Below are 27226 nucleotides of genomic sequence, written 5' to 3'. Positions count from 1 at the left end.
ACTGTATCACTCTTGTAGTTTTGCCTAGACACAATACCACTAATAATATTGACGATGATGATCTCTAACATGTTGAATATTTCATGCATCAGTGGTAGGCTTAATGACTTATAGGCATTGTCACATTTGACTTTTCTCAAAACAAAGTGAGGTATGAACTGTGACATTTCCGTTTTATAGATATAACAAATAACAAATCACTGGGTCCTCTACTATGCCACCTCATCCAATACATTGGAGTTCTTCACGATATTTTATTTCCCCTTTACTCTGGCACAGTCTTTAGCACATAGAAAACATCCAATACATGTTAACTGAATAAGTGATGAAATTTACATTGTACAGGATCACCCTTATATCAGAAATGATTTGGCCAACAGACGTGGGGAAAGTAGGATGGAGGGATCCTTCTGGTAAAATCTTGCATTTACGAAGGGTTGAAGAAGCAGATGTTGTAAACATGGTGAAGTGATTTTTAACCTACTTCAGTCTTCAGACTTCTTTAGAGAATCTAGTAGAAGCCATAGACCCTTTCCCCTGAAAAAGGCATATTGAGGGTCACAAATATCCCCAAAATTTTGAATAAAGCTGAGGTTCACTGATCCTACTATAGGCTTAATATATGTTTTGCTATACATATCTTCAAAATCTTTACATGGTTTCTTCTAACTACCTCCACTTCTATTGCAAGGATAATTTCTCTTATTGCCTATTACAGCCAAATGTTGATGTAGCCAGAATTAAGCATTAGAGCATTTCTGAGGCATATATTTGATTTTTATTACCTCCCAATTCAGATTGAAACAAATCTAAGTCTTTTTCCAAATCTACTCTTTGAAGATTTTTAAGAATCTTCAAATGGGCATCCTATACACTAAAAATATGGACAAATTGCAAACCCATTTGGTAAATTGTTGGTTATCCCTAAAGGTCAATTAATTCTTGTATGTATTTAACAACATACTCCTATCTATGAACCGCTTCTTACAACAAAAACTAACTATGTGGTCAGGAAATGTAAATAGATTTTAATATTAGCCTGAGAGAAATGTAATTAGGATGAGAATGTGCTGCCAAAATAATTATATAATGTACTACAAATTATCTTTCAGTTAGTATAAATTGAGATTTATCATTATTACATTGTGAGCATTTATCCTAAGTAATGAACTTATCATTAATTGACTGTCTCTAAGACTACCAAAGGACTCTAGGAACTTTAAAAGAGAATGAATTGCTTAATTATTTTCCTATTTCTTTGAGAGCCTACTAAGTACAAGGAAGTGTGCAAGTTCTTTATGTCTAGACTCTAGTTAAGAAGATTTTTGACCACTTGTGGGCATGGAAGCTCAGAGCTGAAGGGAACCTTAGCAAGATTAGAATCCAACAATCCTACTTTACAGATGAGGTAACTGGGTTGACAAAGAATCAATAGACTTGCTCAAAGTAGCATATTTAGAGAGTCTAAGAAACTCAGGCCATAGGTATCTTAGACCCTGGTTTGAGATTCCAGCCTGGCCATTTAGTGAATGACCTGGAACCTCATTTTTCTCATCTACAACATGGGATAATTTGAGGGGATAAAAAGATAACATTTCAGTCCAATGCATAGCATATTTTTGCACATAGTGAGCACCCAATAAATGGTAATTATTTTATTCTATTAGGGGAAGCACAGAATTTGCAACTGGATCTCCCAACTTTCATTCTAAGACTCTAGTCACAGTCCCTTACTGCTTTAGAAATTAGCTTCATGGTCTCCAAAGAGTTTGTAGGCATCGTATAGCTGTACTCTTGTGACAGTCATTTTCAAGGTCTCTTTTTGCCTTAAGGGGGCAGAGATTTGGGTTTTTGTTCTTGTTGTTTTCACTGTGGTATCTTCATCACCTCCAATCAGTGCTCAACAAATATGTGTGGAATGAAAGATTGTGTTTCTCTCCTGTGTCCCCACCACATTCTCTACTCAGCTTCACTACAATTAGCATTCCTTGAGGTCTTATATAAACTAGAAATGATTGGATGTTTGGGAATAAAATGAAACAACTGCATTCAAGAAGTATAAAGCTTAACGAAAATGTGTTCCAGGTTCCATTACTAGGAGAATCAGATGACATCTTATGGTACACAGCAGTAGCGGAATAGGAAAGTTTCTTTTCCTTTTAAATCCTGAGATAAGTTTCAAATCCCAGCCTAGCCACTTGCTGGCTCTGTGGCTTTGGGCAAGTTACAAAATCTGTCTGAGTTCTGTCAGTTTCTTGGATACAGAATTTTCTTATAAAAATTAACAGAGTGATGCATTTCACCTGCTTAGCACAATGTCTGGCACACAGTGAGTGTTCAGTAAAAGGTAACTCCTGAGGTCTTTGGCCTATTCTATGTGTTTATCATTAGAAATGATGGACTTGAGGATCTGACTTAGTGGATGCAGGTTCCAAACACTGGTTTGCAACCTCTTCACATATCATAGCTGTACTGCTTGACTTGGTGTCTTCTGTCCTGACAGATGAAGACTGATGGTGCTTCTGTCCTGTGGAAACATGAAATGAAACTGATCTAACCACCTCTGCTTGCCCCGGTCACAGCCGTTAGGCACAACTTATATGAGGAAAGAATCAATGCAGAAAATTATTTGATTAATCAGCATTGCCGTTGCACTCCCTAGCAGAGGGAAGCCACGCATTAAAAAATACATTTTCTCCCTGGTCTTGTTTTTATGTTAATTGAAAGAAAAGAAAAAAATAAAAACAAGAGTGCACACTCGTTTACAGGAGAAAATGCAATATAATTCGACAAAATATTTTGGTACTAAAATGTTTTGTGGAGACTAATGGCTCAATTATAGCTTAATACTCATTGCCACAAGTGTTGTGAGAGGAAAAAGAAAATCTCTCCTCTGATGCACTTGTTCATGTAAACAAGGGAGCGGGTTCCCTGTGTCAGAAACAGTATGTTCCCACTCACCCACAGGCTGCTCTCCAGCTCAGGGAATCAGCCCAGCCCTGAGGCAGCTTCCCTGCTGGATGGAGTGCCACAGTGTCCCTCCCTCCCCATCAGAGAACCATTAGGATGCCAGCTACTGTGCTAGAAATAGTGACTTGCTTTCTCAATCCTATTACAGGATTTGAAAGCGACTATGCCGTTCTCCAAAGAGGCCAACTTATTTTCAGGAAGGAGAATCGTAAGCTGAAATGCATTACAGTGCTTCATAATATAGGATTTCAGCGGTTGAATGAAATCTTCCTTTTGAGGAAACTGAGGCATAGAGGAGCAACTTACTCAAATGTGCTTGGCAGAGTTGAGCACAGCCTACTGACCATGGTGGAAGGAAGGAGATTTTGGAGATTACCCATTAAGAGCTCCTAACACAGTTCTTGGATCATTCATTCACCCATTTCCTTTATTCATTCAACAGAGCTCTATTGAGTATTCACTATGTATCAAGTAATGTAGTAGGTGCTGGGGATTTGGTAGAACAAGACAAGGAAGTCTTCTGTTCTCTCGGAGCTGCCAGTATAGTACAAGGTATGGATAACAAATGAGTCAACATCCTTAATTAATTATAGATTTTTACTAGGGTTACAGAGCAACTAAGTGGAGTACAAGGTCATAGGGAATGAGAAAGGAGCTCCTGCTCCTTTATCTATCAAGACACAACCGTTAAGGCTTAGGTGAGGCCAACTTTGTGAAGGAAGGTTCCAGGCATTGGCAACTTCAAGTGCAAAGACTGTGAAGTGGGAAAAGGAGGGCATGTTATGTGACAAGGTAGGGTGCCTCTGAAATAGAGTATCGAGGACCAGAGGCTGGCAAGGAGGCTGGAGAGAGAGGCAAGTTCAGGTCATGCAGGCCACAGATTTTTGCATTAAGAGCATGCTCAGTATATGGTAGACAAAATTATTACTAACTCTAAGCTTCAATTTTAAGTTGCAAAAGAGGGAGAGTATCAATTATATCAAGGGTTATTGTGTTGATTAAAGAAGATGGTTGTTTATCATCCAGCATGGCGCCAGGCAGATGTTAGGAGTTGCATATATACAGTCTTCTTATCCTGTGCCTTTTCTTTAAATTCATCTCCCAGCAGCCACTGAGTGTGACGAATCACACTCAGTAGGAGTGAATGAGTGTACAAGTGGGGTGGGCAGTGAAGAGATAGAAGGATAGTGGGACTTGAGGGATGTGGGAGTGAGGAGGAGCTGGGGACCTTGGGTTTCTGCATTGAAGGCGGATTAAGGAGAGATCAGCATCCTCACAAAGCAGAAGATGCCTGCTGGGAGGTGGTAGGTGGACAGGAGAGAAAAGGACACCAAGTGACCTGATGGGTCCCATGCGCATTTATGGGTCCCATGTGCTACTGATTGTTGGGGCCACTCTCTGACTGCAAAAACTCATGAAAATAGCTTGTTCATATGAAAGCCTTGCTCCTCTGTAGCCTAATCAAGTCTTGACATTTGAATTTCTAACTAATTTTTGGGAAATAACTTTTCAGATTCTCATCATATAGTACTTGTTCAATATGAATAGAAATAATTACTTTGCTGGAGTGATTAGCATGCCCAAGAATAACTATAGACTTTTTCCCAATTTTTACTTTTAGATAAATGTCAAATATCTTCTTTAAAGTGCATTTGATTTCTCTTTTCTTAAGAATCACTAAAAAGTGGTAAAATATGATGAAGGTGTAGAGACGTACAGGGAAATAACGGGAAATCTGCATGAGAAGAAAGCCAAGTTGACCCGGCAGAGAAAGTTTTCTCAGCAGTGGTTTTAGTCACCAAAGAAGTAAAAGCTATTAATACTAATTTATCTAGAGGAGACCAGCAGCAAGTGGTTGTGTTTTTCCCAGACATTTCTGGAAGCCTATTTCAGAATAGAATGGTTACCCGTTCTGAGTGGGGGCCCTTCACAGTAAAGTGGGCACACAGACTCTGAGATCAGGCAGATCTGGAGACCATATGGCAGCCTGGCTATTCAGAGAGTGACCTTGAAAGGGGCACTTAACCCAACTGGACTTCAGTTTTCTCAACTCTGAAGTGAGAACACTGAATTTACCCTTAGGGGTTGGTTGTTTGAGATGGCATGAGACAATATATAGGATGCCAGATGCCGTCAATGGCAGCTCAGTAAAAGAGATAAGTCTCTTTCCTTTCTTTCTTTCCCTCAGGTAGAAAGAGATTAGTTGAGTAATGACTGGAATCAGGACCCTGAACTCCTGAACCCTCAGGCTCCCTAGAGAGGCAGACAGCTCAGGGAAGGTCTCTTTTTGTTTCTACAGATTGTTGCCCAGGGCTAACGCAACAAGTCAAACTGGATCACACAGAGTATTGACCTCTTTTTGAGCAGAGTAGAAAGTCCTAAAGTCTTCAGTATCACTTTTCAAAGCAAAACAGCCTCTTGGAGATCCATTAAGTCAAGCTGGGTCTTCTGCTGTGATTGCAAAAAGAGCAATTGTACTTTCACACTCAGTAAGGTAGGGCTTTCACACTGGAACCTTTCAAAAAGGTTTTCCTCCCTCCCTGATATTTGAAGATCATTAGTCTAGAGCAGAAAGCGGATGAACAGTCTCTTTAGTCGCTTCCCCGAAGCTTCACAGCCAATCTTACCACTCACATCGTTAGGAAAAGTAAACAAGATAAACATGAGAAGACAGAGGATGGAGAAAAAAGTGTGCCAATGGCTAGTGCAAAGCTCAGCTACTTCCACTCCTCCCTGCCCCCATCAGACATTTCTTGAGAGGGTATTTTGGTTAGTTTTTTAAAAAATTGTCCTTTGAATGATGTAATCTCTATGCTACCAGGAAAGAGCCACTTTAAGTCCACACTTATCAAAATGGAGGAGAAAATCTAGCAGACCTTTCCTGTGCCCACCGTGCATTTCTCCTGCCTATTCCAAGCCTACCCTCAGGGATACATGTAGCCAATTACATGAGCCAAATTGGTATCTAACCAAGAGAAGCCTCATCAGCAAATCATTCTCTTAAATGTAGCAGAAGTACCCAGCCTCTGGTATAACAGGTTTCTGGGAAGGGATGCTTCTTTGCATTTTGAGGGCTACACATAAAATCTGGATGTTTTTCTCCATTCTGTTTTTCTCCATTCCACACTCCATTATACACTTTAATGAACTGCATTAAAATTCTCAAATGAAGCCTTAAGATCGAGGGCTGCTGATTGTATTTATTTACCTGTAAAGTTCTTTAGTTGCTGACATCACTGCAACATGATTGCTTTCTTTAGTGAGAGAGAATTATAATATCTAAAGCTTTGTTAACGCAACTGTGGTCTAGAAGTAACAGATACTCTCTGCCTAAGTGGAGAAGCAACATTGCACAGTGGAGACAGCACTGGATGGGATAAAGGAGGCTGAGTGCCAGTTCCTGGCTGTGTGACTCCAGGAAAGTCATTTTACCTCCTGTAAAGTGAGAGGATTAGCCTTGATGATGTCTGTGGTTGTTTTCAGCTGCAACTTTAAATATGTTCTATGATGCTATTAAGTAGATTTCTTAGTGTAACCATCCAGGAGATCATAGAGACATCTAGTCTACACGCCTGATTGTCCTCTTTCAGTGCAATTGAAAACCTAACTCTGAAGTCAATGGCTTCAGAGAGATGCCCTCAAGTATGGGATACAGCACTGGAGAGTCAGGCTGGATGACTGCTCTAAGAGCGCTCTCCCAAGAGATTCAGAAATCCACAGTTCTGCAGAAATCCATGCAGTTCTGTGTGTGGAGAGGTCAGTCTACTTATGAAATTAGTTCCCACTACCAGTCAACCATACAGCACACCCCAGACCTTTTAAACTAGGAAGTGCAATAACAGCTTGTGTCATTTTAGATAAGAACATTCCCTTATGTCACAGTAACCAAAGAACATTCCCTTATGTCACAGTAACCACTTAAATACAAAGAGACACCCATTAGGCCACATAAATATAACCTGGCTATTTTTACTTACTTCCCCCAAATTCAATCCCCTGATCTTTTATTAATGTTTCTATTTTAAACATCTGGCTAGCCTTTCGCATTGACTTTGTCTATGCCGGGGTGTCTCAACCTCAGCGCTATTGGCATTTTAGGCTACACAGTTCTTTGTTGTGGGGGTGTTCTGTGCATTATAGGACGTTCAGCAGCATCCCTGGTGTCTAATTACTAGTTGCCAGTAGAGTGTCACTGTCCCCATTATGACAACCAACAATGTCTCCAGACATTGCCAAAAATGCCTGAGGGGACAAAATCACTCTGGGCTGAGAACCACTAATCTATGCTTTATTTTTTTTAATTCTGAATTTTCTTTCTTTGGCATAAGACCAGTGCTATATCTTGAAGTTCTCAGAAATTATTACTCTGTTGTCATTATTGTTATTCTTAACATCACTAACAGCTTTCATTTATATAAGATTTCACAATTTATCAAGTGTTTCCACCTATGTCACCTGTGGAGATTAATGTATGGCAGCTCATCTATAACAAATTAGAAGAGAGAAGCATCTTTTCTGTAACTGTCCCTGTGTCCCCTCTTCAATATGCTTGGAATCCTGCATGTTTGATAAAAGAGTTCTTGCCATCAGGAAGATGTATTATTATTTTTTTTTTTTGAGGAAGATCAGCCCTCAGCTAACATCCATGCCAATCCTCCTCTTTTTGCTGAGGAAGACTGGCCCTGGGCTAACATCTGTGCCCATCTTCCTCCACTTTATATGAGACGCTGCCGCAGCATGGGCTGACAAGCAATGCGACGGTGCGCACCCGGGATCCGAACCCAGGCCGCCAGCAGTGGAGCGCGTGCACTTAACCGCTATGCCATGGGGCCAAGCCCAGGAAGATGTATTTAGGACAAGTCAGGCATTGCGTAAATGAAATCTGGCTCAGACATAAAAGAAAAGATGCTTAATCACCTTGAAAGGATACTCTTCTCTCAGCCTTTGCTGGCAGGATCTACATACCTCCCAGGGTGTACATAGGACCACACATCTACAATTACATATCGACAGGTGGCTTCAACGAAGCCACTGAACTCCCTGAGCCCTTTGGCTCTTTAAAAAAAAATTCTGAAATACTGCAATCTTCAGCATAAACTGGACTGCTACAGTTTTATCATGCTGCACTAAGTGAAACCAGATGGCATTTTCAAGAAAGAGAAATGAACATTTCCCCCACACTTCCACCTCCTCCCTACCTCTCTTACCTGCTTAAGGATTTCAGCGGCTGTTTCATGCGAACAATCAAATATCACATAGAACTCCTTGCCCTTCTTCATCTCCTTGAGTAAAGGCTTGGCATCTTTATTCCCAGAGGGCAGCTGGCGGATTTTGATTTTAATGTTATATCTGGAGGGAGCTTTGATGAGCTCTTGCAGACGAATTAGACCTAGAAAATGACATCCAATCATGCAACAGACTGTTCTGTCAAAAAAGTATTTGTTTATTGCCGTTTACAGTGAAATTCAGATCATTCCTAAAATGTATCAAGAGGCCACCTACCTAAAGGTTACACTATTGACTTCTCATTTGTCATTCCTCTTTCTGTGGTGGATTAGACTGTATTTTCCTTGTGTGGGTATGTGTGGCTTGGAAGCACAATTTTCCCAAGAGCATTTTGAAGTTAATTAGAATGCAACTGTCCTCTCCAGCTTTCAGCAAACACCTAGTATCTTTAACCAATCAAACCTATAACTGTAACACTTCTGTAAACAAAAAATTGCTTGAAGTTTCCAAAGGTGCTCAATGAAATGGATAACACCTGTTCACTTAAAAAAATACCCCATAGAATACCAGAGTTTCTTGGGGCTGTAAACCTCTGTAAGCCTTTCATCAAGTATTTATACATAATATACTGTTTACCAGCTAATTGGTTGGGCTGCTGTATATAATCATCCATTTCTGCCATATAAACTATCTATAAATGGCTCATTATATTCCCTTTCTAATATAATTGCACATTGAATTGGAAAATCTTTTCTTGATTAAAAAAAAGACTACAGGATTTTTAGAGATTATGATGATAAAAGCAGAAACAAAATGCTTTAAAAATCCACCATTGGTAATTGTAGGAGAGTATATACGGCCAACTAACTTGGAGAATGTTTGATTTGTCACGAATATGAATCTACTGAGCCGCCACCATATTTTACCAGAAGTGCTTTACTAGGGCGAGACAAACAGCTATACACAGCCTGCGTCTCATTTCCCCAAACATTAACTGATGCTTGCTACACTGTGATGTTGGCTCTCACTCAAGGACTCCCATCACATTGGAAAATTGACTTCTACTTTTTTTTTATTACACACTTCTGTGCCTTCAGGATTTGTCAGCTCCAAGAAATCAATAGGAAATATTAAGCCTTAGTATTCAGATGGAAATTGTGGTATGCACTGTGCAAGATACAGCATGGATACCAGCTACCTCTGGACTTGATGCATTTCTTTCATTGTCTTGTTTTATTTAGTTATTTTTCTCCCCTCAGAAGCCCTATTTTTCTGACTCAAATGTTACAAATTTCCTCCAACACAGTGGATAGGTTTGGTTTTGATGTACAGCAAATGTGCAATTAAACTGCTCTTCAGAGTCAAATGGATGAGGCAATGAGGGGAGGGGTCGTAGAACCATATCAAGATTTAGCACTCATTATCCTTTTTTAATTTTTACATAAAAATTGAAAGTGTTAGAATGATACCCTCCTGGGCCCTTGCTTCTTTTCAAATCGATCAACGTGGTGGAAGGCTCTCAAGCACTGATAATGAGCCATTTGTCCTTATTTCCGGAATCTCTTGTCCTGAGCCACTGATGAGTACTAAAAATGGAAGAAAACTGAACATATGGACTTGTGTATTTATTACTTGTTATATTTGTTTATCTTCACAATAATCCTATGAAGCAAGTGTTATTATCTTCTTTATTCCAAATAAGGAAATCGAGGCTCAGAGCAATCAAGTAATACAGAGTAACAAAGATTGTTAGGGAGCCATGGATTCAAATTGTCGTCTGTGTGAGTCCAATACCCAATCTTTCCACTTCACCACCCAGCCCTACAAATGCAAGTTGTTGATGCCGAGGGAATAGGTACAGCTCAGGATTGTTCGATGAGATGGGGAAAAAATAATAACAGGGACCCATTTGCCTTTCCTCTTTACCCCAGGCTGCTCACCTCTCTCGCCTGTCTTTTCCTATCGCCCTCCTGCTTTGCAATCACATATAATTTCTTTTTTTTTTTTTTTTGGCATGACCACAAGTGAGATCAATGTGGCCTTTAAATAAAATGGGAAAAACATTTTAAAAGTGCATTTCATATGCAGCAATGACCTGCTCTTCCGTTCTTTGCCTGATGGAATGTCGATCTTGAAGTGCATTCTTCCTATCATGATGACTCACACACAAGTGTATGGCATTCAAAGTTGAATATGTTTTCTCACTTCATTCCTTCATTTTTACTGGAAAACATTTTCTGGATGCTCATTATATGCCAAGCCTCATGCTAAGTGCTGGGGGTGCAACATGAACACATCTTGCTTTAAGGTCTTCACAGCCCATGGGAGAATTTCATCTCATCAACTCTCGTGACATGGATGGGGCATCAATTACTACTTAATTTTATAAATTATGGGCTGAGGTTGATGGAGGCTGGAGTGGCTTGCTCAAGGGCATGTGGCTATTAAGAGGCAGATCTAGGGCTTAAAGCCAGGTCCACCTTCTGACTCCCAATCTAGGAGTCTTTTCAGCAGACCAATGGCCGCTCCTGCCTTTTAGATTTCAGATCCACTAACCGACTGAATAACTAACTAGCTAACTAACTAACTAACTGACTAACTACATGTGTAAATAAATAGCTGCATAAATAAACAGAGAAAAAAGACTTTGGATCAGCATAAAGTTTTCAACCTTTATTTGGCAAATGAAGCCATTAATAAACACACTTCCTCCCCCTCAAAAAAAGTGACCATGCACTTTCACAATTGTTTCATAAAAGAAAGCTATTTTAATGCCAATAGAGGAGAAAGGAGAACAACTCAGACCAGTTTCTAATTGGGATAAATTTATCTTTCAGAAAAACTCAGTAGTAAGCCCTTAATTTTCTCATTTTGTCTGCATACAGGTGAATTGGCTTCAGAAGGGAGAGGATCAGCAGATTTAGAGATTACAGGCCCAAGCTGGGGGAAGAGTAATGAGCAATTGAGGTTCATATTTCTCTTCCCAAAGCAATTGTTTGCTTAAAAAAAGCCTTTCTGCCTTCATTAGCAAATGTTGTAGAATTTACAATTTAAAGGCCTTTTGTAGTTCACAGGAGACAAAATTTAGAGAAAGCTTTCTCTTATTTGCATTTTGCAGCAATCCACTCATTTACACTTTGTTGTAAAGAATAGTTAAAAATTATTTGCAAAACAAATATTTACAGTAGTTCAGGGAAAGGAAATTGATTTAGGCACACCTCTTAACTTCGCTAATGGTCCTCCTGGGTTTGGATACTAGCCTGACAGAGTGACCAAGTGCTTCCAGGACTGGAGTCCAGTTGCAGAAAATGGTAATGGTGCACGCAAACCTGGTAACAATGAGTGGTGGTTTTTCTAGCCCACCACGGTGGAGGAACCTTAAAAATAAAATTCAGATAAGGAGAGAACCAAACAAACTCAATTGAGGGACATTCTGCAATAAAACTGACCCACACTCTTCAAAAATGTCCATGTCACGAAAGACCAAGGAAGGCTGAACTGTTTTAAATGAAAGGAGACTGAAAGGACATGACAACTAAATGCAAAAAGTGATCCTGGATTCAAAACAATGTTGTGAGGACAATTATTGGGACAGTTATAAAAATTGAAATATGGTGTGTGTGTATATATATATATATAGAGAGAGAGAGAGAGAGCATGTGTGTGTGTGTGTGTGTGTGTGTGTGTGTGTGCGCACGCGCACGCTCAAGTCCTGTTTATTTTAGAAGCATTAACAGCGGAACCAGGAAGGAGTGATGAGAAACAGACAGCAGTCCTCTTGACAGGGCCAGCTCCAGCACAGTCTCTGTCTGTGAGTGTGATCAAGACCGACCAAGCAGCCTCCGTCAGCTCTTTCCTGGGAGGAGAGAGTGTGAGGGCAACACGGGCACAAGTGACCCTCCATGAGGTTGGGGTGGGGTGAGTTGACTCTGGGTCCCTCCAAACCAGGTGAAAAACGCCAGAGGGCCCACCACAACACCCTTGACCAAGAGCACCCCAAGCTGGCTTTATCTGTACCTGGGGCAAAGCTACATTCTGGAGGGGAAACCATGCTGCCCTCTGGTCACTAAGAAGTCCCCAGGTGTTTAAGAACAAGCTGCACTGAGCCAGCCCTGGTGGCCTAGCAGTTAAAGTTCTGCGTGCTCCACTTTGGCGGCCCAGGTTCCGTTCCCAGGCGCAGAACCACACCACTGTCAGTAGTCATGCTGCAGTGGCAGCTCACATAGAAGAACCAGAAGAACTTACAACTATACACAACTATGTACTGAGACTTTGGGGGGGAGAAAAGGAAGAAAACAGGAGGAAGATTGGCAAGAGATGCTGGCTCAGGGCGAATCTTCCCCTGCAAAAAACAAAACAAAAAAAACCCCAAAAAACAAAAACTGATTTTAAAAACAAAAAAGGAAAAACCTGTACTGAGGCCCTCTGGCTAGCAAGCACCCACTCCCCCTGGCCTCAGTCATCTCTGCAGTACCTTTTATTTTTTTTTTTACTATTATCATATTTATATACGATAATAGTGTTGTATTAGCGTTAAGTTTCCTGTATTTGATAATTCAGTGTGGTTATAACAAGGAGGTTCCTAGCTCTTAGGAAGCACACCCTAACATATTTAGGGGGTAAAAAGGTTATGATGTCTACCACTTACTTTCAAATGGTTCAACAATATGATTACTTACTACTATTATTGTTGTTGTTGTAGTTGTTTTTATATTGAGAGAATCATAGAGCATTAAAGCCAATGTGACCAAATAATACCAATTGCTGAATCCAGATGAAGGGGGTACAGGAGTTCATCGTACATTTCTTTCAACTTTTTTCTAAGTTCAAGTCTTTCTAAATAAAGACTAAATGTGGAGATATAAATGAATACCACATAAGAGCCTCCTTCCTCCACTCCCACTCCCAGGAATGCAATTGGAAGCTGCACCTTTGGTTTGACAAGTGCTTTAGAGCAAGGAGCCTGTTTTTGAGCTTGTCTCTGCATATGCAGATAACTTTCAAAAATGTCCAGATGGCCAATTCTAAACACTTGCTACGGCCACCCATCTACTCTGTGCACCCAGATATGGCACAGAAAATTGCTGATTTGCATGCACATCGAGTGACTCTGGGAACAGGTGGAGCATATGGAGGAGAGAAAAAGAACCTGCTATTTCCAGTGAGTGTTTAAAATTTCCCATGCCTTCTCCTTAAGTAATAATAAACTTTGCTATTTACATTGCCCATTTTTATGAAGTAGGCTACATGCCCTATAAATAACTCAGTAAACTTCAGAATATACCTTTGAGGTGGATTGGTGTCATTCTGTTTTACAGTGAGGAAAGTGAGGCATGGTGAGGTTAATTGGATCGGCCCTGAAAATGAGTCACAGATGCCAGGAATTGGAAGGGACCTTAAAGGTCAAACCCCTACTGGATGCCCGAATCCCCTCTACACAGCTGTTGCTGAACACCTCGCCTTTTGAGAAATTCTCTCCCTCACGGTGCAGCCCAAGCCATTTCTGGACAGCTTTAGTTATGTTTAATGAGCATCAGTTCAAAAGAAAAGTACCTCGGTTTTTCTTGAGTCTTAATCCAATTCCCTGTTCATTAAACCACATCAGCGGGTTTGATGCCATAAAAACGAATGTAATAAACCACTAGCGCCCAAAGATAAGATCGCACGTTTTAAATGTTAATTTCTTCTTCATTTGAACTTAGAGACATGCAAAATGGCATTTCACAAACTTATTGGTGTATTAATATACCCAAATCTAACAGGATCCTTAAGGGGATCTATGTTCCCTCAAGAGTGGAGGAAAAATCAGAACTGAGAAATGAAAATGCATGAGTGAGTGAATTATCTGGAGAAATACAGCACTTTTAAGTGCAGATCTTCATACATATGATTTTTCAAAAGTGCATCAAAAAAAGCCTAGCAACTTCCCAAAAGAAAAATTGTCTCTTGATCGCAAACGACCTCATAGAAGAATCCAGTCAAAATATTTGAGATTAAGTCTGTTGTAGTTAGCTCCACCGGTATATTTTGGTCCTGAATTCTGGCTAATATCTCTAGTAGCTAAAACTAATTTACTTGGCATGCAATATCTGAAGATGGGTTTCCTGAGCAGAATTCTGAAAATTTGAATAGGGTTCTGGTCAGGGGACTGGAGTGGGTGGGTAAGAAGAGTAGAAAAGAGCGAGGCAGAGAAAAAAAGGAGCTTTGCATCCCACAGCTATTTCAAGTGGAATTGTGGGAGGACATGTAGCAGAAGTGTTTGGCTAGCACGAGTGGTCTTAACAACACAGTGGGGTGAGTTGTGATTGCTGAAGGTGAAACAGTTTTCTTATTCTTTTATTCGGCACTGACTGTATGCAGAATATCTTTTATTTTAGCTTGGTCACCTAAGCCAAAATGTTTAATTTTCTTCCAGTCCAAATTTTCGGCCTCTGTCAAAATTCTTGGTTCTGGACAATATATTCTTTTTGTTTTCTATAGGAAAACGGAGAGAAATACAAGAGACACAACAAATCTAAGTCACTATTTAAATACAGCCATAAGAGCAGCTATTTCACTCCTTTACAGGGCGGTTGAGCATATTAAATGAGTTAATTATATGAAGTATTTAGAACAGCGCATGGCACATAGTCAGCACTCAAGAACTGAGTTACTATTGTGAGTTTCATGGTTGTCATTTCTCTTGTGTTTTCTCCTTTATTGTTTCTTTCCATCACTGACATTTTTCTGTATGTTAATCTCATTTCAAATTAACTCATTGTAAAGCTTTGAGACTATGTGTCAAGTGATAGTCAATAGGTCTTTATTGTAGGCTGCATTTTAGAAATCTCATGGCTCTAAGGTGTTGAGATACATGACTTAAGGCAACCACAGATGAAAAAAAGCTTCTTAAGGGCTATGTGCTATGAACTCAGGGCTAGAGGCATCTGGCTGGAACTCACTTCCTTGATGACCTCATCTAGTCTCATCTATATGCTAAGGACTGTCAATTTTGTATCTCCAGCCTACACCACATTCCTGAACTCCAGACTCATACGTTAACTGCCTACTCATCACCTCCATTTGGATGTCTAGTAGACATCTCAAACTCAAACTTAACCATGTTCACGACTGAACTCCTGATATCATCCTCATTCCTCCAAACTAGCTCCACCTATACGCTTCCCCATCTCAGGTGATGGCAACTCCATCCTTTGGCTCAGGCCAAAAAGCTTCAAGTTGTCTTTGACTCCTCTATTTCTCTCTCACTCATCCTCCACTCCCTCAGGGCATTATGCCAGCTCAAATTCAAAATATTTCCAGAATCTGACTATTTCTTACTCCTCTATTGCTATCACCTTCATCCCTTGCCTTGATTTCTCTAGGAGCCACCTGTTTTTTACCCTTGCTTCTCTATATTTTATTATTGCTTCTTTATATTGTATATTGTACAACAGCCAGAGTAATTTTTTTATGATGTAAATCTGATCACAGCACTCCTCTGCGGAAAACTCTCCAAGGGCTTCCCATTTCGTGAGGAGTGGAAGTTCTTCCGTGGTCTATAAAACCCTCCATGATCTACCAGGCCCTCCTCTCTGACCTACTCTCTCACCACCCTTCCCCCTCATTTTGATCCACCCACGCTGCCCTCCTTGCTTGTTGTAAATAAAGGTTTATTGGAACACGCCACACTCGTTCATTTACGTATTGTCTATGGCTGCTTTCTTCCTACATCTGCAGAGTAGAGTAGTTGTGACTGAGATCCTATGGCCCACAAAACTTAAGCTATATACTATCTGGCCCTTTAGAGAAAAAGTTTGCTGGCTCCTGTTCTACAGAAGTGGCTGTGGCTACATTTCACTAAGATTGGCCTTGAGAAAGCAGAAACTGCTGAATATCCTCCACACTGCATTTGGTTCTCAGCTTCTCAGCTCTTTTTGATGTGTGTGAAGGGATAGAAGCCAGGCTTCCACCAGGGGTCTAATGAAGCAGAGGGGATGACCAATGAGCAGTAATTCTCACTGCCTAGGGTCACCTCTGAATGTGGGAATCAGAAAGAAGTAGGTGACTGATGGAAAGAACATCCAGGCAACAGAGAGAGAGAGAGATGAAGCGAGACAAAACTTTTCTCCCCCCAACAGTTCTCTAGGGTCTTCCTACATTTTCACTTTTAGAGGACAGAATTCTGCTTGCTAGTACTCAGTGAACTGAATTTTGTCCTTAGAGACATACACAGTGATCCTCTTGATTTCAATGGGAGTCATGGGCCATTTGGTCCCACAGACATCTGTGCTGGCTTTAGGCTATTTAACAAACTCCTAAACAAATCCCAATAAAGTGCTCTTTAATGGGTACTTAATTCTGATGTGAAGGCGGGTGCTGAGCACACCTAAGTCCTTTCTTTCCTTCAGGTTTAGTAAGTTTTCTCCTTTTTATGGCTTGATAATTACTGCAACCAAAACCCTGAGTCAAGCAGTATTAAACCCACTCAAAGTCAAGAGATGCCTGTTTTTATTGATCTCAGTTGACCTGTTGACTCTCTGAGTTCCAATTTAACGGCTCAATTGATTATTCATTTACATTTTTAATGTCTTTGTGGGCAAAATCATTTTAATATGAATCATCTCTAACTTAATGGGCAACATACAAACTCATTTCGGATTTTCAATTTCAGCAAGCATTTACTGAGCAACTGAGTTCAGATGACCTTAACAGGGATGAAAAGGAGATTTCACTTTCTTGTAAAAGATAATAAAAATGATAGTTTAATTTTTCTCTTGTGTAAAATGGCCATCACTTATGGGTGCTCACTTGAAATCAGAAGGATGGTTAGGACGTCGACTTTTGTGTCATCCTTTTACAAATTATATTTTGTCTAAATACGATTTGAAATCTACAACAGTTATCCTCAAATCTTTAGTTGAACTCTTTCTTAAATTAAATCCAGAAGTTTCAATATCATTCATTGATTTGTATTTCTTTAGATGGTCCTGTTTTGCTGGAGATGGTAGAAATAGTGACAGAAAATGATACTACAGAGTTCACTATGTAATGAGAAACAGTATGATTTTATTAGCTCCTGAAACTCTCTATTTACAAAGGTAGGCAACAAGGAAGATCTGACTACACTTACATTTACAATATAATATTCTATCTCAAGGCTCTTTACATATGCTTGTGGAGTTCATTTGGTAATATGTTTTCTTCCTTCACAGCAAGCAGGTGAAGATCTAAAATATGACTGCCTGTGGCTTATCCTTCCCAGTAGGACTGTTTTGAATATAATATTTATAAGTTATATGTCCAATCACCTACGCTCACTTCTTCCTAAAATGAGATGAAGTATAAAAACACACATAAATGCATATTTCCAACCAGAATAGTCACTTTTATCTGACAGTTTAAAATGGGAGCAGAGTTTAGTGCCAAATAGAGGAGGCTCCCTATTCATCCTCAGGGGAGTAGTAAGTGCTGGTGCTTGGTGAATGGGACAGTGAAAAATGAAATACTATTCAAAAGTTTGAAAGTGCTTTGCTTTATTAATTTTCACTGATAATTTTATTAGTCTTGTTACCGAATGTGTAGATCAAGAAAAGGAGCTAATTTCAATTCTTGGAGGAAAAATACTCAGAAAATAAATAGTATTATTCCTTCCACATGTAATTACTAAGCACTTTCCTATATGCCGGGACTGTGTTAGGTAGCAGATTATAAAAATAAATAAGATAAAATTCCAATTTTTAGGAATTCCTAGTCTCATAGACATGTAAACAGATTACTGAAATGTGATACAATGCTTATATTTACAAAGTGGTATTGAAGCCTATGGTGGTCTCAGAGAGCTTTAAGAAGTGATATTTGAGTGTGCTCATGGAGAATGGGGGAGCTCATCACCTTGGGGCCTATGCGGAGGATCATTCAAAGTGAGGGGCCAGCCTCAGAAAAGAAGAGTCAGGATGAGAGTCGGGGTATTTAAGGAATGACGGACTCTTCATCACGGCTGATGTGAAAGTATAGGGAATGTAGAGAAGGTAGTGCCTGGTTAATGAAGATCAAAAGGGCTGGATGGTGAACAGGTTGAAATTAGAATGAATTTGATCTTCTTATGTGGATCGTGGAGAGTCATCAGCAGAATTTAAAATGAATAAACCACATTTCTATCCTTCACCCTAAAATGAGTAGGTGGAACGATGCAAGATTTATTAAGGGCTCATCACAGGTGGTTCTTAGTCCCTTTCCCATGAAATGGTCCCCTTTATTGATACAACCTCTAACTGGATTCCTCTTTGTTAACCTACTTTAGAAACTTTTCTAGACATTTACGTAGCTACTTTTATCAAGTTGGAATCATACTTTATGGTCATTTTCAAGCTTTATCTGCATTACTTAAGGAATGGAATTGTGGTCACAGTCTTAATATTGTTGGATAAATGAAATTACATCTTTAATATTCTCACTGGATTACAACATATATCAATAAGGTGATATTTCTTAAAGAAAAAAATTCCCCTAAATATGATGATGAAAGGAACATCAGAAAGGATCAATTCACCAAAAGGAATTAGCTACACAAGGCATTCCTAAATTAGAAACTCCAGCACCTTCACATAAAAGAGTATTTTCGTGCATTCCACCTGATGAGTTTAATACCTACAGAACACTCCCTTTGTTCAGATCAGATACAGCCAGGTGAGATCTTAGGGGAGTCCCATACCTGTGCTGTCTTCATACACCACGGTCACTGTTTTCCAGTTGTAGTAGAGGACCAGATCCAGGACTGCCCTGCTGATAGCTGCATAATCTGGGTAGAGGTTGATGTAAAACAAGTCTTTGTTGTCCACCGAGGGGTGTTTCCAGCGGGTCTGTATGTGTGGAACTTCAAGAGCGTTGCAAATAGACTGCACAGCACTGACGGAGGAACTATGGGAAGGGCCAAAGAGAGCAGCCACACCGAGAGCCAGCTGGTCACACGCTGACGCCCAAAGACAAGGGCGGGGGGGATGGAGAGCGAGGGCAGAGAAGGGGGAAGACAAAGAGAGTTTCGTGAATTTAATCTTTCCTTTCATGATTCCTCTTTTTATTTTCACAATTGAAAACTTTCCTCTACCCTCCGTCTGTATGTTGAAGAAATATGCTTAATTCAACTTCCAGTATTCCCGAGATGCTAAAACACTGAGAGATGTAAATGTAGACCTGATTAGCAACAAATCACAGGGCCAACTTCCTGCAAGTAAGAATGAGTGACTGGTCTCACTTCATTACCTTTAATCAGATTGAGTGTAAATCTCTCGCTTGGTGTGGTGTAACTCAAGAGCACTCAGCTAATCTATAGGCCATTTGCCAAGCGAATGTCATGTGGATGAAGTTCTGTCATATGACGGCGTGGCAATGAAGATGTTAATGAGGTCATAGAACTCAGAAGACTCTCTGGATGACTGCAAAGTGCCTTAGCTCCTCTCTTCCCGAAACTCAGAAAGGAGTTCCAGGCTATTGAAAAACCGCTAGAGAATGTTAAATGATACTGATACCTAATTAATTACAGGATAATAGAATAGCATAGCTTAAAGGGATCTTAGAAGACATTTTGTCCAACCCACTAATATCAAAGACAATGGAGCGAGTCAGGACCACTGGATAATGGCAGAACTGTACCAGATCCCAAGGACCCAGCTCAAGGTCAAGCTTCTTTCTACCTCAAGATCTCCCAACATGTAGCCTAACAAAATCAAGTGGATATGTATTTAAAAATTGATATATAACATTTATTTATTTTTCTAATTATAAGATTATATACACTCATTAAGACAATTTAGAATATTTAAACATGTAAGGAAGAAAAAAAGGCCCTGTAATGCCATCATCTTGGGATAATATCTATTCATAGTTGGTGTTCCAGTTTATAAAAAAATTGAATCAATATATAGATAAAGTTTGATACACTGCTTTCTTCATTTAACACTAAATTTAACACTAAAAGCATGCCCTTTTCCCCAAGTCATTATGATCTTCAAAAGTATATTTTTAGTGTCTGTAGGATATCGCATTCCATGAGTATGTCATCATTTACTTAACTATTCCTATGATGCTGAACACTGAAGTTGCTCCTAATTTTTGGTTATTGTACTTATTTTAGTTCTTATATGTTTCTCTGACTTTTACATTACTTTCTTAGAGTAGATTCCCAGCTATAAATAAAGGGCATTGATATTTTTCAGTTACTTGATATATATTTACGAAATTCCCTTCCAAAAAAGTTGGGGCAGATTATCTTCTACAACTATGCAAAATAATGCCTACTCATTTTATTCTGGCATAAATTTATGCTGGCTTTAAATATAAGTTTAGAAGCACTTCAAATTTATATTTTAATGCTAGTTTAAAGGAATTTGGAACTGCTGAGAGATAATAATTGAATATTTGAATTAAATAATAGTGAAATTTATAAATAAAATTGTGCTAATTTTTATAATGTCATTCTACAAATTAAGTAGGAAAACCATACGGCTTTACCAAAAGCATCTGACTTGATTTAAAGAGAAAAATTAATAAATAAAATTTTGAGAGCCATATTCTAAATATCTATGGGACAGCAAATATTGACAGTCACTCACAAGGAAAACTTTCTGATACTGTTCTCTTTGGCACTGAATTACCTCATGTGGTATGAAGACGTATAATTTTTTGCATTAAGTGCTGTAGGCCTAAATTGCCAATGTCCTCAAAAGTTCATTTTCTGTGTTTTCATTGGTTAAGATAAAATGAGAGCACTAGAGTATACAAACTGTTGTTTTGTCTAGCATAGATGATGGATTGAGATTCCTGCTAATATTTAGCTCTGGGATGCTAATATTACTTGACAGAAAATCAATCCTTTTGAATTCTGTTTGCCAGCAAATTACCAGTTTTAAGTAGCTTTGGGGGTGTTTAATTTACAAGTATGGCAAGTACTTTAGATCATAAAAAAGCTTTCAATTTTTGTGTGGGTTGAAATATCATTGTTAAATGTGGTTGGCTTTCTAAGATATTTGTTCAACGATGTTTGTGTGTGCGTGTGTGTGTGTGAGAGGGAGACAGAGAGATCTAACCCATAGGGATAATTTATGTGAAGGTGCCTTGTAAATTTTAAAGTACTGTATAAATATAAAGTTTTATTATTTATTCATAGATAACTCTGACCTCTGTAGTATCTGCCACTCCACCAACCTTTAAAAAGAAAATGTGCTTATACTAAGATCATGGTAGATAGAAAAAAAAAATCATTATACTATTCACTTATCATCTGTGCTCCCAGGAAAACAAGTTTTATGTTTTGTTTGTAAAGAACACAAAGAATCTTGTGGAAGAGTGTATTAGATGAACACACCCGAGGATCCTGTGTGGATTAACTCTATGTGGAAGATAATTCCACAAAGATTAATTCTATGTGGAAACAACCAGTATTTAGTTACTTAGAAATCAGCATGAACATGGCATTCATCGTATTCCATTTATTTGTGCATTCTTAATGGGCAAAACATTTCTCTATGAGGAAAAGAGCCCCTCCTATTCTGGGGTGATAAGCAGCCTTTGTTTCCACATAAACACGTGTATTGAGTCTCAACAGCTCCCTCATTAGAAGCCAAGCTTCAAGTATATGGAATGTGACTGTGCTTCTAAGAGTCATCTTGGAAGTATCCGGGAAATGTCTAAACAAGCCCTGCAATTCCAATGACTCCACGAAAGAAAACTTGCAGCCTACATATGAATTAGATTATTCTTTAGGAACTTGTCTTCTGTTCAGAAGCAGAACAGAATCAAATGCAAAGATTGTTCTCACAGGTTTAATCTTCATATTTCTATGACCTTGTGGAAAGGAATTAAAAAAGAAAAGTTGAGAAGATGCTAGGCAAACCCAGTAGTTCACAATCTGCTAAAATTCGAGGTGTGAGTTATGTGTGTCGTGGGCATTTCCACATGCTCAGTGGATATGACCTTCCAGAAAGTTTTATTTGACTGCACTGTACAATTTCATGGTGGTATCTCAGCCTCAGGAAGGAAAAACAGATCAAGCTTGACATTTTCCATTCACAGCTGAACCAGTTAATCATAGAGTGGAGGGCACTGAAGGGTAAGCTAATCAGAATGGTCCAGAAACCAGAGCTGGGCAACATCCATTAGGACAGTTCAGATTGCACTGGACAGCAACATCGAGGACCCAGATTTCCTGCAACCCATTTGCACAGAGATGTCCACTTTGAGAAAGGGCAGGTAGCAAAAAAAAGTGACTTGTAGAGACATATCACCCAAAGAAGCTTTTAAAAGTGTGAAAATAGTTACCTCTCCGTGAGGCTTCAAAACTGTCGAAAAGGTTAATTTTCTGGATGTCATAGGTTAATGTGGTGTTAGGCATCAGGGTTCGATTTCTGTTAATGCTGGTGACCGCGAACTTGAACGCTAATTCTTCAACATTAACGGGTTCGTTTTCCACAGTTTCAAATATCCCTCCTGCAGAAGCAAAAGAGATGCATGAGAAGCATTAGTTACATGTGTGTTTTTCTAAAAGAACATAAATGATACAAACAAAAGGTCCAAAAGAATAAATGTAGGAATGGTCAGATCCTAAACCGAGCGCTAAAAGTTAGGTTTATCAGCACGTGTCACATGCAGAGAAATGAGTCTAACTTCATAGATGTGATCAAGATTTCAAATCCAAAGTTGGACTCTATACTTAGACGGCAAATATATTCCAAATATTTAGTACCATGTAAAGTATAACTGATAATATGGTGGAGAGCAGTTTTCTACAGTTTAGACATGAATCACACTGTGGTTGACCTAAATGTAATTTGAGCTGTATCCTCATAGAACCATCCTTCCTTAGATGGAAGATCCTTCGATTCAGAAGCAGACATTCTAGACTCTAGAATGATCATGCGGAGAGTTGAGTGGGGCTGAAATGAGACATACATATACTTAGATTTTTCAGAATGAAAACATTGCTTCTATTCTTTGTGGGTCAGAATTCTGAGGTCATATTCTAGTACTTTCGAAAGTGCATGGGCAGATTCAGAGTTGCTTTCTTTTGTTTTTTGTTTTGAGAAACTGGTCCTGCCCACAAGCAAACCTGCATCGTATCTCTGGAGAAATTTGTTCCTCCTCTGAACAAGCATATCCACTAAGCCTCTGATACCTTAAACATGAGGATCTCATCACAAGCAACAGTACAAAATATCATAGCTTAAAACCTCATGAGAGACTTAAGCTCTGACTTTACACATTGATATTAATAGAGGCAATTTAAGTATTGTTAACTGTACATTCTTAATGTTCTTTAAGAGTGGTCCTGGGATTATCAATAGTCACAGGTCATACAATGGAAGCTCTCTTAACTGATCGTCACTTAACTTACTCCTTGATTGACCAATACTTCTCATTTCCTTTGAAAGAACATATATTAATTGGTGGGTGCCCATGGAATGCTGAGTATTTGTAACTAGCAGACTGCAATTTATCTACTCTCACTAAAGTGATTCCTTACCAAAGGTCATTTGTAGGTTTTTTCCAAACTTGTCTATGCTAGATTGATTGGCAAAAGCTTTAAGTTCTCTCTCCACTTAAAAAGAAAAAGGATATAAAAAGAAAAATCTGAAACTGAAATCACAAACATCACAGAATGGGTATGATTTATGTATATTCTTTCTTAGAAAAAGAACTCTAATTGGCAGACTCTAATTCAAAGAAATCAGTTTGATTCTATTTCAAAAAATAATAAACAAATACACATCTATAATTTTTAAGTTAAAATTATTTTTGAAGGGCAATTTCTTGCGAAACTGACTTTATTAAATAATCAACAACAGTGTCAGTTTACAAAAGCTAAGAAGGTTTGTATTGGACTATTTTGGCTCATTTTGGCTCTTTTATAGACTGATGATATGAGATGCTCATGTGTAGATCATTTCCTCGTTCTCTGAGAAAAAAGAGTTGAACACTCCGTGACATGGTGTGCAACCATTGGACGTTTATTCTGAAATCAACTTTAGGAAAAATTTTGCTTTTCACCGACTTTGTCTTTTTTCTTTCAGACAGCGGTAAGCAGGTCCCTTGGGGGGACTTTCAGTTTCTCTCTCAGAACTGTTAGTGGATGCTCAACAGAGAGATGGTAAGCTCCCATAATAGACACTTGGTCATCAGAAGAAGATCGACCTCAGGTGGGTTTATTGCCACGCTCAATCTGACCCATAATTGGAATTGCCCTGACTTAAGGTCAGAAACTGTTTGGTGTTAGGGCTTCCACAGTAATTATTAGCAAGTATTTGTTTCCTTGTCTATCTTCCCAAGCACATGGTGAGAACCCTCATGAAGATAGACTGTCTTATTCAGAATCACCATCCTTATGAAGAACAAAGTATTGTAAGAAATTCAGCCTGCAACTGTTCAGTGGAAAAGTCAACCATTGGCTCAGATGTGAACACCATTAATTTGTATAAGGAAGACCGGTAGGAGGGAAGAAACATCTGAATTGGAATCAGACCTTCCGAGTTTTGGACCTTGGTCCACTTACTTCCTCTTTGAGAAGGATTTTTAAGTACCAGGAAAAAAGTTACTATGAAATCTCTCTTTCACTATAAATAGTTCATTTAAGCCTTATAAAACTCCAGGTAGGAGGTAGTATTCCTACTTTTACAAATGAAAAAGGTGAACAGAGAGATCTCACATTTTGCCCAGCTTATTCAGTCACCAAGCCTTGTCTGTGACAAACTCAGGTGTTTGATTCACTTCATCAAGTTATTTCTGATGTCCTTCATGTCTACATGTGGGCTAATAATGCTGCCTTGCTTACCTTGGATGATTGCTCTGTAATGGAAGTGATATAATGCAGTGCAAGTGCCCTGAACACTCAGTCATCCCCTAGAAATCAGTTAGTATTATTACACAGGGATAATGAGGATAAAAAGAGAAACTGGCACTTGTATAACTGCCTGCTCACTTCAGAACTATTTCTTGGGTATATAGCTGTCTTTTACATAAAGCTGAACATACCTGGGTTTAAGAGAATGATAAATGTTTCTCTTATGTGCTTAGGTAGTGCATAGGTGAACTCTGTTTTGTCATTTTGGGGGCAATTTTTTTTCATTCCTTTGCCAAACAAGCATTATAAATGGTGTCATTAGCTCAACACCCTACCACACTCTCCTCTTTTCCTTAGAGAGGGCTGCTGGTAAAAACTAAAAACCTACAGCGAAGAGAGGTATAGAGAGGGCTGGGGCAGTACCAAGAAAGTGAAATCTGATAGAAACAGAAGAAAGTTATTAATAGGAGGCAGACCAGTACCTCCCATGAGAGCAGGTCTTTAAGTATTAGCCACTTCCTTTCTCCTCCTCCTCCTCCAAGCTTCTGATGTGACAACACTGAGTTGCAGAGTGTTTGATAGGAGAAGTAGAGGGACACAAAACTAGGGACACACGCGTGATTTTTTCTTTTGTTTTGGAGATTTGTGGGTGTGGGCTTGTCAATGAGACATTTCAAATCTTTGGGGCTCTCCACGTTGTGAACTTTTGGCATCAGTCATTTGGATGCCCTGGTCCCATGGTTTCCAGAGGAGGAATCCCTACCTTGTTCCTCCCTCTGTTCCTCTTCCTTCTCTGTTCTTATTCCTTCCTTTGCCCCTCCTCCTGTTCCTTTTCTCTTAGCATAGAAGAAACCACAGACATGAGTCTACAGAAGCTGAGTAGGGCTGTTGAGGACAGAACATTGTGGACATCACTCATTCATAGGGTTGCCAGGAGTAGGAGTCGACTTGACACCATGTAAAAATGCCTCTCTCTCTCTCTCTCTCTCTCTTTTTCTCTTCTAAGCTGAGCTGAGCACGACTTCCCTTCAAAACTCAATCGGCCATGGAAGGGTTACGAAAGATGAAACTAAGAAACTAGCTTAGGCTCAAGGGACAGAGGTAAGGCATCCCCTCTCTCACAGCCCCCAAACCACCACCTTATTTTTTCTAAATTGCCCCTGTCAAGTCAGCAGGTGAGGAAAGAAAGTAGATATTTGAGAGTTCCTCAAATGAATGTGAGCAACTAAATGAAGATGAAGAGCCAGCTTTTTCCTTTTACTGTAACTCTTGAGAAGTAGAGCATGGCAGACGGAGTGCAGGAGGGTGAGAAATCTCAAAATCCGCATGCCTGTGTTTTCCATGCTCACTTTCATCACTCACCGTCACACCTCATACGTACCATTGGGGTGGGGAAATCCTCTTTCTACCCTTCTTGTGTTCTTATGGCTGGACTAACAATAAGATTGACACAACACCAGATTAACAGGAGAAAAATCCAGTTTAATGCATACATATTGGAGATCATAGAGAAATGATGCTCAGAGAGTGAACAAAGCAGGCAGTATATGTATCTTTTACACAAAGAAACATAAATTTGTGAGGAATGACAGGACAAAGAAACTTCAATTGGTGGTATGTAATTAGTAAGCAATTTAAGCAGAGTTTAGGTTTGAGATAGCAAATGAGCAAGGTTTGTTTATGCAGGCTTCTCAGCCCTGAATTCCCAGCCCTGGTGCTAAGGATGCAGGGAGAGCACATTTCACGTGGGAGATTTATTTATTTCCTGCTTTCAGGGGAGCAGAGACAGGAGGGTCAGAATGCCCTTTTTGCTTTTCAAGTAACTTTAATTCAAAATAATCAGTATGCTATTGTGGGATATTTTGGGGTGGTCTGCCCTGGGCCCCAACAGTGCCGAAAGTATAAGAAGTATTATTTATTTTTTAATATGTAAACTATTTTTTCTATTTTCTATTATGTGAATCAGATTGAGTGAGTACAGATCACACACCAGTCCTTATAGACTGGATATGTGTGATATGATTTATAAGAAGAAATCTATATTTGGTGTTTGACCCTCATTTCTGGTACTGACCTCCTAAAACTCTTGGAATTTCTTAAGTGATGAGGACAATAAAGGTGTCTTTTGTTATGTTAATGAGATGACTTTTGGAAAACTCCTAAGGATGGGGGCTGGTTTCTAGGAGAACCAACCATGTCATTAGAGGATTAGAACGAATC

The 27226-nt window shown here is 39.3% G+C and overlaps 1 protein-coding gene across 1 annotated transcript in view; it reads right to left on the bottom strand.

The window, feature by feature from the left end:
- GRIK1 (glutamate ionotropic receptor kainate type subunit 1) overlaps positions 1-26381 on the bottom strand; it is a 123915-nt gene extending 97534 nt beyond the window's left edge. Inside the window, exons 1-5 of the mRNA XM_087417866.1 lie at positions 26369-26381; positions 23693-23767; positions 22492-22659; positions 18890-19147; positions 8178-8359 (exon numbers count right to left, since the gene is read on the bottom strand). Of these exons, the coding sequence (XP_087273992.1) occupies positions 8178-8359; positions 18890-19147; positions 22492-22659; positions 23693-23767; positions 26369-26381 (696 nt within the window). The remainder of the gene's footprint in view (positions 1-8177; positions 8360-18889; positions 19148-22491; positions 22660-23692; positions 23768-26368) is intronic.
- Positions 26382-27226: the final 845 nt, after the last annotated feature.

This window comes from Ceratotherium simum, chromosome 27 (genome assembly GCF_057802395.1).
Source record: "Ceratotherium simum simum isolate JZ-2026a chromosome 27, ASM5780239v1, whole genome shotgun sequence".
Lineage (NCBI taxonomy): Eukaryota > Metazoa > Chordata > Mammalia > Perissodactyla > Rhinocerotidae > Ceratotherium > Ceratotherium simum.
Note: the sequence above shows the minus strand (reverse complement) of the source record. Positions and strands in the feature narration are given on the sequence as shown.